This window comes from Sitodiplosis mosellana, unplaced genomic scaffold (genome assembly GCF_009176505.1).
Source record: "Sitodiplosis mosellana isolate CC-2019 unplaced genomic scaffold, AAFC_SMos_1.0 Smas_scaffold_1, whole genome shotgun sequence".
Lineage (NCBI taxonomy): Eukaryota > Metazoa > Arthropoda > Insecta > Diptera > Cecidomyiidae > Sitodiplosis > Sitodiplosis mosellana.
This window is the reverse complement of record NW_022595244.1, coordinates 14337374-14349929: the sequence shown is the minus strand read 5'-3', so window position 1 is coordinate 14349929 and position 12556 is coordinate 14337374. Positions and strand designations below refer to the sequence as shown.

The window sequence follows — 12556 nt, the reverse complement described above, 5'->3', positions numbered from 1 at the left end:
GATTTTTATACCATTATATTATTATAATGGCTTTTAGCGTTCGGTTCTTTTTATTTCTGTTCCATGTTGCCCGCGTCGAGTTGTTTCTTTTGTCTTTTAGCAAACATGCAACTAGCGGCTAGTAATTATACAGAAAGTCATGCAAAACGCACACCAACAAAAAAAACACAATCGAATAGGGAAAAAAATGGCTCAACATGGGATTCAATGGCGACGCACGAATTCTCTTTCATTTTTGCAAGTCCGTTGTTTTGCGGCCAAAATAAAAATATTTGCAAAATGTTGTCAGCCACTCAATGTTGTGGCCGGAGTTGCTACATTTTTTTTTCCCAATTTTACTTAAAGTATAAAATCTGTTTTAAATGACTTTGTCTGTGCGATTCTTTCTCTCTCCGTGTAAATTTTTATTTTCTTTTTCACTCGTTGAATTTTCACACTGAATCCATTTGCCCGAGCTTTGCAAATTGTATCATTCACCATCCGTAGCTAAATGATGTCGGTATTTTCCGCTTACGTTTTCAAATTACGACCATATTTCGTAATTATAATGAACGTTTGTGTAGAGCACATTAAACGCTATGCTACTGCTACTGTTATTGCCACAATGCGAAACAATATTCGCTCTTTCTCACTTTGGCGGAAAAGAATGCTCGATGGAAATTGTAGCGAAAATGTATGTACACAAGGCGAAAATGTGGCACGGCAAAAAGTGACGATGCGATGAAGCAACAAACATCCTCACATTTAGACGATGATTCTGTCGTTCTGCTTGACTTTGCATCAATTTGAATTTCTTTTTTGTTCGCCCTTTTTCCGGCGTTGTCTTTGTCGTCTCCGTTGCTGTTGTCATCAATGCCATTGTATTTTGTCTCTATTTTGCGACTGCTCGACAACGTTTTCTCGTTTCAATGTAAATTCATTCATTTTGGAGCTTATTAGGACTAAATATGTTCCGTAACCATCGACCCCCCAACTTAGGTGACAATAATGACAATATAGTGTGCTTCATTTTGGATTTTGTGTGTTGGTTGTATAATAATGAATGCCGTGCGTGTAATTCCAGAGCGAGCGAGCGAGCGATAGAGAGAGAGAGAGAGAGAGCATGGAAATAAAAAAAGAATGGTTGGTATTCCGCATCTTATGCTACTACCTCCATCAGACCGTTTAGATAATAGAATGTGTGTAATAAGGCCATAATGTAATATTAAGCGACAGATATAATGAGCGTTGTACATGACCACTTGTGAATATATACGTATAAAATGTTTTTCTATTGATTCACTGAAGCGTGCTACTCACTTTTTGCTTGCACTATCTTTTCCTCATGTTGCTGTTGTTGCTGCTGTTTTTTCCCTCGATGTTCTTTTTTTCTGCACTTTCACGCTGTTTCGTTCTTTATTTTGCGTGCTCGTGTGCTTTGCTCATGCACACTAGTTATCTCGAAACGTAGATTGTTTGGGTTTGGTTGCTCTCTGTCTGTCTCCGGCGCTTCGGTTATCATTTTATTTGTCATTCAGCTCGACACCGATAATGAAATAAGCAAAAACCATTAAGAAAATAAACTGCATGTAATCCTCGAACAGTTTGTTTCTAATTAAATTTGATTTGTTCGCTGTCTATTTTGCTCCATTGTATGACCCGGGTCGATCTGCACTCTAATAAGACCATTCGACTTGACAATAATACCGGTCCCGTCCTTTTTTTTTCCACTCGTACTTTATATTCATCTGCGTTCAATTTAGATTATATAACAGTACAAAGCAAAATGAATGGCACAATTTTTCCTTGAATGATTTCAAGTGCCGGTTGCCAACACATTCGCTTGTTTGGGCTACGTGAATTTTGTACATAATCGTCTGCAATTGTTGATAGAAGAACAGGAGAAAAAAATGCCGAGCAGAAGCGTAACAATTGAAATCATTGTACATGTATTGGCCGCATTGTTCTTCATTATTTCAAATGCTTCCATGTGGAACCTACACCGGGTGATCAAGATGATTATTATTTTATATTGATTCGCAATTCATTATGTCCTTGTTCACCGTTCGGTCCACATTCTTTTGCACCAACGAAAACAATGGATGCTCGTGAGGTCGAGTGCCATTTCTATGTATTCACGGCCTATGTATCGTGTCTCCTTTGTGTATAATATGTTATCTTGATAGATAGCTATCTGTGACTCGTCGACTTCGAATAGTCCAGCCGTAAATTACAGAATCGACTTATTTCAAATAATCGATCTCACAAGTGTCACTCAGATTAGATTTGCCGTAATTCCCATTGAGTTGTACAGTAAACGCATTAAATCTTTCATAACAAAACACGAATCGTGGCATCCATTCCAAATTAATTTGACCTTCCCCACCTGACTGAGTATATTGAATTATAGAGAGAGAAGAAAAATGTGTGTTTATGCAACATAACCAAATATTAATCCATTTAAGCCATATGTTATCCAACAAATTTCACTTTTCGAAATGAAAATTCCCCAATACAAACATGTGATTAATAATTGAAAGTGTTGAGCTTGTTTTCTCCATGTGCCGAAGCGATCGATATTTGTTTCCATTTCAATTGAACTCTCTTGTTAATCTGCCAATCAAATCTGTTGGGAAATATGAATTCGACATACATTAGGTGCATTTGCTGTATGTGTATCTGTGTGTGGGAATCCTTTGTGATTTTCGATCTTACTATGAGACAATGCGAATGAAATGTGCGAGGTTTATTGCGCTCTTCCGAAAAACAATGTTTGCCAATGCATGATTATTATCATCAATTTGACTTTTGTTTATACACCCGATGAAACACAGAATCTTGTTTTTCTTTTTACAAAAATAAACAACAAAGTATTTATCGAGTAGAAATCAAAATGATGTGCTGGCAGCACAGTGCTGCTAAAAAAACATGCGAAAAGTTTTACAATTACTTACATTGGATTTATTTTTGTTTCAGGTCACTTTGCCCGTGAGCAAATTGCTCAGCTGTACAGCTGAATCGGAGCCGTAAACAAGTCGATGATACACGTATAGCCGGGAAAATTGGTTGGCTTCCATATCCAAGTAAAGAAGGCAAATTGCTGGCACACGATTGGATGCGAATAACTTCAATTGAACAGAATAATAAACGCAAACAAGATCATTCGTCAACAGAAAATACCGAAGAACTTCCGGAACGAAATCATGCTTCATTTATTATTCTTATTTGAATCGACAATTTCCACAAGCCAATCGATTCCAATGCAAATTGAACCACCAGAAACATTATCCCAATCAACAATAGCTATATTTGTTGAAACAGCCAAAACTTTTGGCATATTAAATGCTGCCAATCGAATTAATTCATCGGACATCAATGCAATCGACCAAATTTTCGTATAAATTACATTTAACGTGAAAGACAAATACAAAATTCTCGGGAGGAAAAAGGAAGAAAGAAAAATAAAAACATTTTCAACAATCTATATATACACATACTACACTTTTGCAATCGTAATCATAATCCGAAGGTTATCTAAAAGTTAGAAATTGTAATAAGGCATCAAGCAAAAAGAGACTAAGTCAAATCACGCTCTGAATGTCTAATGAATGAACACACATACACACAGCGAGAGAGACAGAGTAAATTAATACAAATCAAGCTAAATTATTCCAATTACATAAATAATAATATACATAGCTAACTAACTATACACAGCATACACGTATAATATTGCAAAGCCATATATAAAATTTGATGTAAAACATTTTCGCTTTATTCAAATGTTTTTCATGTGACTGTGTAAATGTGTGTGTTTGAACATCCATATTGAATGTGATAGATCTAATCGTTTAGCTTATTAAAAACAACAACAACAACAACAAAAAACCAATAAACATAACTCATAAGACTAGAGCCAATCATTTTAATCGCGTAGATTTTAGTGCAAAAACCATCGAATCGGTAGCAAGCACACGGAAGGAACACCACAATTGATTTTAAACATTGAATCGAGAGACATTTACGAGACACACACACGTTTTTAGGATGGCCATTTCGGTGCGAACTAACGTCATGTTCACATTATCGGTTTTAATTCTATGCGGAACATATTACTTTGGTAAGTAACACTCAGTTTTTATTGTAGAAATAAATGTTGTTTTCTTTTTCTTATCGGAAATTGCATATTCGAATACGCAAGGCGGTTTTTTTTCGTTTCTCGGCAACAAGGGAAAATGTTTTACGTGCAATGCAAAGATTAAGAAGAAAATATCGAAATGTTAAAAGCGTCTGCTGTATGGAAGCTGGAAATGGATGGGATTTTCCCAACATAACCATCGTCCATGACCTTTTCTAACTTTCTTTTCGGTGAATCCCTGTCAAGTTGGATCGATTGTAAATAGATTACGTCAATGCGAGGCTCCCATGCCATAATTCTCTCTCGCACGTACAATATGAGCGCGATGCGCATTTGTGTACATTTTCCAACTCCCAATTGTCGACGAAATCCAAAATCCATTCTTGTACTTCATCATCTGTACTTGAACTTCGAATTGTTCATGTGTAAATCGGGTTCTTGTTCTCAATTTGATACAATTACTTCCATATAAAACTGTCATAATACTTGGATTCGGTTGAAAGTTGTTGCTGTTGTTGTAACTTGTGAAGAGGCCAACGTGGAATCCACATCGTGGATGTGCTTGTGATGGGTACAAAACAAATGAGCTGGTATTATGAATGGAAGTTTAAAGCGCTTTTTGAACGGTTGAATATTCTCCAGCTGCCACTTAAAAAAGTCAAAAATCACACTCTCTTCCCTCTTTTTCATTCTCGTGCGTTCGCGCTCACCATCTGATTATAAAGTATCTTCGCTTCGTGCTTTTAATGAGTTTTTAGCAATTAAACTCATGAAATAGCATTTACAGAAAAGCGCTCGGGCGAGAAGCCCTCTCACTCAACTCGACAATGACACATACACATACACACACAAAATGATACACAGAGATTTATGCAGGAGACAAAAGCACGCATAACACACTTCTTGTTTGTGAGCGCACGAGTAAATTGCGACGATGATGAAGAATCAATGAATGGTAGTGGTTTGTGAGCACAAAAACTTGGCACATCTGCTTAAGAGATTCCAAATTGCGCATCTCTCTTACAAGCCCAGAGAGAGAAAAGAAAGTACCTTGACTCAACTATCGTTTCACGCTTCTCTCCCTCTCATTTGGCTTTGTCGCTTGATGCTATTTACACCGCAAATTTGATGGTGCTCCAATTTAGCCTCGGTTTGGATGCACAATGGAAGTGTTGCTGTTTTGTACGCAATGGTTATGGTTTTCATTTCCCATCGTAGCATAAAATATTCAAAATACCATTTTAAAGTTGCTCCCACCAAGATTTACATCGATCATTATGGCTGTTGCCATCTCATGAATGACGGCATAGTGTGTTTTTATAACAAACCAATCATTGTGGCATTGCTTGGTTAATACATGTCAGCGACAGCGTCAAAAAAAACGCCAACCACATCACCGAACAACGACAAAGACGACGACCTTTTTTCCTACCGCAACATGCAATTATAGAAAGTGAGAGCAGAAATAGAGAAAAAAAAACCAAAAAGGCTTAAATTCTTATTTTAACTGCCCCAAGAAGAAATTGTTGACAAAGTCTTTTCGTTTGGAATGCCAACACAAAATACGCAGCGAATGTTACTGCGCGAAAAGCTTGGATAATTAATAAAAGGCATAGAAAAGAGTCAACGGTACACACAAAAGAGCGACTTAGTTGCGAATGGCAACCAGATTGTTTGCGGTCCAAATTGCTGTCGTTCTCTGTGTGTTTCTTGTTTTCATCTCCTTTTTTCAGAATTGTATTTGTGGATGCTGTTGAAATAATGTCGCATCAAAACCAAATGAAGACCACATGCAATAGGAAGGATCATCCTTTTGCCATGATCTGAGTTCACTCGAACCCCGGAACAAATAAATCGTGTAATCAAAAGTGGAATTCTTGTTGTTTCAGAACTTTGTTTCTACTTCGGTGTGTGACATTTAATTTAAATGCTCTTATGATAACAAGGAATAGGCTTTTAGGCAAGAAGAGAAAAACATTTTTTTAACACCGTGGCAGTTTCAAATGTTTCCACCATCTTTAAAAAGTCAGTCCACCCTAATGGGTAAACCACAACCAAAATAAAAACGACTACATGGGAGAAAAAAAAGAAGTACGTTGGTTCATTATTTCGTGCAAATACGCGCAGCGTGTACACATCAGGCTGACTGAAGTTTCTTAATTGTACTGACGCCGTTGAGAAAGAGTTTTGTTGAATAGAAAGACTTTTTTTCTGCGGCAGATCGTTTTTTCTTCGCCTCGGTTTGGTATTCAACATTCCGCGTTGTTACGGACGGTGACAGCCCAACTGAGCAATGATTGAATGCTTTTTGTCATGTGTTTACATTGACAAATGAGAGAGGGAATCTCTAAGCCCACACGAAATTGACATGTCAGCAAAAGCAACAACTAAAAGAAACTTCTTCCACTGGATAATTAAAACTTTGTGGCATTGTTGCGAAAGCAACGACCTAAAAACCACTGAGATACCCATAGTTTTTGAGTGCTGTTGTCTTTTTTCCACTACCAATTTTCTAAATGTGCATTTTGAAATTGTGGCAGCGGCAATTCTTTCATTTCAACCATAATGCGTCCCTGACAAATATGATCTCATCTGATTCGTTTTTTTTCGTCGCATTCAATGTTCGGGTGTTTTTTTCCGCGAAGCATTTGAATGCGAGCCGCGTCGTTGGTGGCATTAGTTAAAGTGTTTGCCAGCAGTAAAAAAAAGTCAAGCTGAAGTTAAACCATTATCACACATTAAAAATCTGAAAATGATTTGACATAAGGACTCGGATGCGAATGCGAATACGAATGAGTACATGCCAAGCGTGCACAATATAAAATGCTTTCAACTTGAATTATGCGACCACCTCGTAATCAGGCTTAGCATTTCGATACAAAAATATTATGCAATCGCAATATCACAGCAAGAGAGAGCAAAAGCAACTAACTAAAAATCAACATGAACCGCTTTTTTTTAAAGCATTGCTTTCATTTCCAGTTGAGTTGTTGAGTATTATGGTTGACGATCATGTTATTTTCATTCGCTTTTGTTTTTTTCTGTTCTGTTCGTTTTACATTTGCTTCGATACACACAGTGAGCGCTGCTGTTGTTGTGTATTTTTTTATGTTTTTATTGGAAGCGATCCGCGGCCGCCCGAGCCAAAACGCAAAAATGTTGATTTTTCACTTTTTGACATGAAAACAAGCGCCAACGCAATATACAAGCGAAACGGACATTAAATATGCATGCAAAGATTGGGGAATGAGCCAATGGATTGTGTTTGTTGAGCTTTTTTGCCCATTAATGGCTCAAATGCAATGAGAATATACGGAAAATCGTACACTCACACACACACAAACACACACACACAGCGAAAACAATGACAAACAAGAGTCACACAACAAACAAAACATGGATTCGCTCTTTTTCACTTGGCAGCTATGCTAAGAAAATTACGAACCGACTTGAAACCACCAACAACAACAATAGCAGTAGCTAAAGCGGCAGCTATAATATTAAGCAAAAGCATCAAAAGGAAAAAGCATTAAGCAATGGTTCTCATAAGCAATGCCAACGACGACGAAAACTTGTTGCAAATTTATGGTGTATATTTTCAATAAATTTTTTACTTCGTTACGCCCGCACACAGACTCACATGCAAACGCACACAAACTAGCGATGAAATTGGGATTATGGGCTCCACTCACACAGGATGAATTAAATATACGTTTCAGCGTTTTCGTGTGACGCAGCTGAGCCTATGTCGAGCGCGAGCGAACGAACGCACAAATTTCAAGTCGATGATGGAAGAAGAACAAGAACGAGAATGTTGGTCCGCTGCATATTTAATACACATGGCGAAAATGTCTGTTTGTTTAAAAGCGTTGCCTTGGAAAATTATGTGGCAAGTGAGTGAAAATCATGTATGCAAACAACATGGGAAATTTGCGCACACGAAATTTTACTTGAATTTACTATTTGCGACTGGCACTTAAAATGTACGCGGTACGCGTCACATCTAGTTTGCGATGATACCAATTTATTTGTGCACACGAATTTCATTTTACGGCCTAATGATTTCAATGAGACCGAACATTTTAATTTGCTCAGTGTGTGCGTCTGTGTGCACGTCTCCCTGTATAAGTGGCATCGAAAAGAAGGGCTCGAAGCCATCATTTTAGAGTGGAATTGACGAAGATCTTTGCGCTAAATAAACTCCCGTTTCGGCAAAGCGACTTTACGTCAAAAGTGTGCTGAATATTTCGGTTTTCGACGCAAAAACTCTCCTCCGAATTAATTTTCAATCGTCTTAAATCGCATGGTATTTCCATTCACTTATTAGAATTGAAAACTTTTCGATTGTTTTAAACTTTTCGAGGTTTGAGCTCAGAATTTCGTTCAAAATCCACTGTTGAAAATTTGTTGTGTCACATTGAAATTTCACTCTATTTTATTGGTGTTAGCATATTGAAAAATAATCAAGAATAGTAACAGCTCGTCATTGGCATCGTCGTCAGCTGGGGATAATTGGCGTACGGTATCCCTCACTTCGATATCTCACTCCATTGTCTTATTCAATTTTCAAGTGGAGCTACCATTTCCTTACTCTATTTTCTGCAACGGATTCGCATCCTTGCCACAGCTTGTCAGCACGTCTTCAAAATCAATTATTTTCTTCGCACTTTATTTTTTATTTTTCGTAAAACTGATTAAAATAATTTGATATTTTAATAAGATAAACAGTCCTCTCTCATTCGTTAATCCTCTTCTCTATGCGAATTTTATTGCAAAGTTTCCAGCGCTTGTTCGATATCATAATGCGAATGGTATACACATCTAGTGTGAACCGTAGAAAACTATTCAAAGAATTTCTATGGAAAAACCATGGTAAACCATGCGCAAAATTCCATCGAATAAATTGTGCTAAATACGTGCTATTTGCCGTTTCGAGATTGTTACACGCCCGTTCCACTATCGTTATTCGATTGTCACATAAAATTGTTCAGAATGTGTTTCTCTCTCTCTCACAATCACTTTTCGTCTCGCTATAAGTTTTGCCGATGTACAAAGTACGTCCGTTTTCATTCCATTTTGCTTGAGAATAACAATCTCATTTAAAAACATTACTTTTCTGCAGACGATTTTTCCTGTGCGACATTGCGACAATGTAAGAGTGTGTGTGTGTGTGTGTGTGTTTCTTGAACAGTGCATAAATAACAAAGCAAATAACCTAATGTAATTTAGAGAACGAACAGCATATAAAATGCAAACAACAATAACGATAATAATGAGAATATATACGAACATAATGGGAACGAACCGAACTGAACCGAACCCAGCAAAGAATCTTCATTTTGTGTGAGTGCTCCATCTCTCCTTCGCTTGCTCTGTGTAAGTGTGTGAGTGTGTGTGTGTGTGTGTTTGTGTTTCTTGTCGTTTGTTTGTCAATGACGTCTTTGTCATCGTCGCAACCATAATTGAGCTCAAAGAGACAAAGCAAACACGACCATGTCCACATCGGAATAATAGTGTTTTCTAAAGAGCGCACATAAAATTATACAAACACAAACGGAGCAAAATTCATCTTTATTGACTTCGTTTAAATAACTTGGGCTGAAATTTTCACATCGCATCTGAGCATTTGTCTACGTGTGGCTAGAACGAAATAGAACGACAGAATCAGCGCACATCCAAATGGTTTTTATACATATTGCCAAACGTGTGTGAATCGATATCTCCAATTTTTCCATCAACATGATGCCTGAAAGTGAAGAGAAAGATGGAGAGAGAGAGAGAGAAAAAAAAGTTGTCTTGTCGTCAATTGGTTTTTGCCTCGGTTATCGTCTTCGTTTGCCACATTCATTTGAGCTTGCAATTTTTACGCTTATTTATGCCATTTCCAATCGATATCACACAGATTGAAAAAAAATCGGTGGCTACGCATATAGCATCCTGGCTTAAAGTACCAACTTTTTTTTTCTTCTTCTGAAAATGCTTCATCAGTGCTTCGCAATAGTCTACTTGTTTTAACGCGCATCGCATTTCATTTTATTTTTTCCCCGACTGTGTCTCTTGTGTCTCTTGACTGTGTTCCGTACTTTGCATCATTTCAGCTTGTTACGTATTATCCCACACATTTTTATGTACTCCGATCAAGTCAGATCGAAACTGTCGCTCGCTATCTCCGCCGTTTGGTTACTGTTTTTTTTTGCTGTCTCTCTTTTGTTCGTTCGCAAAAGTTCAGTGGTTGTGGCAGTGACTTGGATTTGTGCATAAAATTCCATACGCATTGTGTATGACGGTACGTGCAAAGTTCGACATGTTTTTCACAATCGTTGTTTGTACAATAGAACATATCTCAATCAATTCATGTTGTCGTGAGTCGTTATTGGCTGTGAGTTTATGGATTGGTTTTTCATCCAATGTTTTGATAAGTGCGCTCGCTACGTTAGCTGGCTCCACAAACAGAAACCGTGACTTGTGCAAACGAAAGGAGATTTTTTTTGCCCTCTAATACACATACCCACACACGAAGAAACAGAGTACGACAGCAAGAGAGCCATTCCAGCGCACTCAACTCCGATTATTTTGTTGATGTTGCGTGCTAGATCGATAATTGAATTGACAGTTTTGCATCGTTCGTTCAGTCGGGCATATGTAGTCGTTTTGCGTTGCGAAAAATGTGCTCGCATTTATTTATAATGCTTAATCAGTGTTGGATCTAATATTTTCATACATTGTGTTTTCTACACATTCATCTCTCGCACAGCATGCCATCGTATCCGAATTTATAAAGACGATGTCATGTGTGTGTATTGTGTGCAGCTTAACTTGTTAAAACGTGCGACGTTACAAACAACCAAAATGCAGGGAGAAGAGGGGGAAAAAGAGAGCAAGAGTAAAAAATGTTTATGAAAAACGAATAAACGAATGGCTGGAGCTCTTTGATTTTGATGAAGAGCACTGCTCTCACAACTTGATAAAATATTCTCTTTTTTTCCATCGCTTCTCGTTCGTCATGGCCTTTGTGCGCTCATCCAAATTGCTGTTGTATCGCAAAGCCATTTATTTCATATATTTTCATTAGGGAAACACATTCATATATTATTATTAAAGACAAGAGCGAGATAGTGAGTGAGTGAGTGAGTGAGAGAAATGAAACGACCGCTTTTATCTTTTTGTCGAATGCCAAGTCGAAACGAAAGTAGTTGGTGTGCTTAAGCAATAGCTAAATATCAACTATGAAAGTGGCACAAACACACATAACCCCATATAACAATCAAAGGAAAATGGAGAAAATTTGAAAAGCACTTGATAAAGATGAATACGATGTTTTGCTTTCAACTTCAGTGACTGTTGCTTTTTGCATTCAACGTGTTTTGTTCTTGTGTCATTCCATCGCTCGTTATTTCGTGGTGCAATGACTCGACTGCTTTCAGCAACTATACACAACGAAGAAAAGAAATCAACACAGAAAAAAGTGAAAAAAAAACTTGGCAACTGAATCTTTCTGTGACTAGCGATACATTTTACCGTTTCAACGAGCGACTCGTTCTCTCTTAGTTTATGCTTTTCCCATTTGTTTTATCAAAAAAGATCGAGTTGAAACATAATTTGATGTAACGAAAAATGGAGATGGAGTGAATAGAGAAAAAAGAAACGAAACCAACCGAGATGTACGACCATAAAACAAAGCATGAATCCCTTTGATACACTATATAAAATAAAGTCAAAAGTGATTCTCTTATTTCGCTTGTGTATCGACAGACACTTGAAACCATTCGCACATAGAACCATCTCCATTTATTGCATTAGAATTCGATTTATCTTCATAAAAATTCACATTTTGTCCGGATAAATAATGTTGAATAAAAGGGTTTAACATTTGCAATGTACACGTATTATTGTGTACGAAATAAATTCCGTGTTAGATTTTAATTTTGATCAGCCACTTTAAATGCACATTTCTTTCCATTGCTGTTCACTAGTTTGAAAAATTACCTACGCATTACATGGTTGAATTTTATTCACAGCTCACGGGCTACAAAATATAAAATCCATTTTTTTTAGTTTTTTTTCTCCGTCTGAATTCCAACGGCGCCATACTGTCCAGGTTGACTGTGAATTTTTTTTTCTCTCTCTCTCTCTCTGTTTCTCACCCCGTTAAAAAATTCATTTGATAAATGAAAATGGCGACTCTGTCGTTTTGACACAAATTCATTCCACTCCGAAGGATTTTCAGTTGGTTTTGTTTACACGAAGCTTCGGTGTGGAGATATGTGTGTGTTCATCACTAAATACCCTCAGTACACAGTGCGAGATGGTGTTTGTCTTTCACCTTTTCAGGTTGGACCATGACAAAAGCATCAGCAGCAAAAAATATACATGTAATTTCATTTATTACTCTTGAGCGCGCTTTTGTATCATACCATTTTTCTCATCTATTTATGATGA

The 12556-nt window shown here is 37.3% G+C and overlaps 1 protein-coding gene across 2 annotated transcripts in view; it reads left to right on the top strand.

Moving 5' to 3' along the window:
- Nucleotides 1-12556, top strand: part of LOC129574239 (uncharacterized) — a 70722-nt gene that overhangs the window by 36036 nt on the left and 22130 nt on the right. For both annotated transcript variants that reach the window (XM_055457285.1, XM_055456418.1), the window contains exon 2: nucleotides 2956-4099. In XM_055457285.1, the coding sequence (XP_055313260.1) occupies nucleotides 4027-4099 (73 nt within the window). In that variant the 5' untranslated portion in view covers nucleotides 2956-4026. The remainder of the gene's footprint in view (nucleotides 1-2955; nucleotides 4100-12556) is intronic.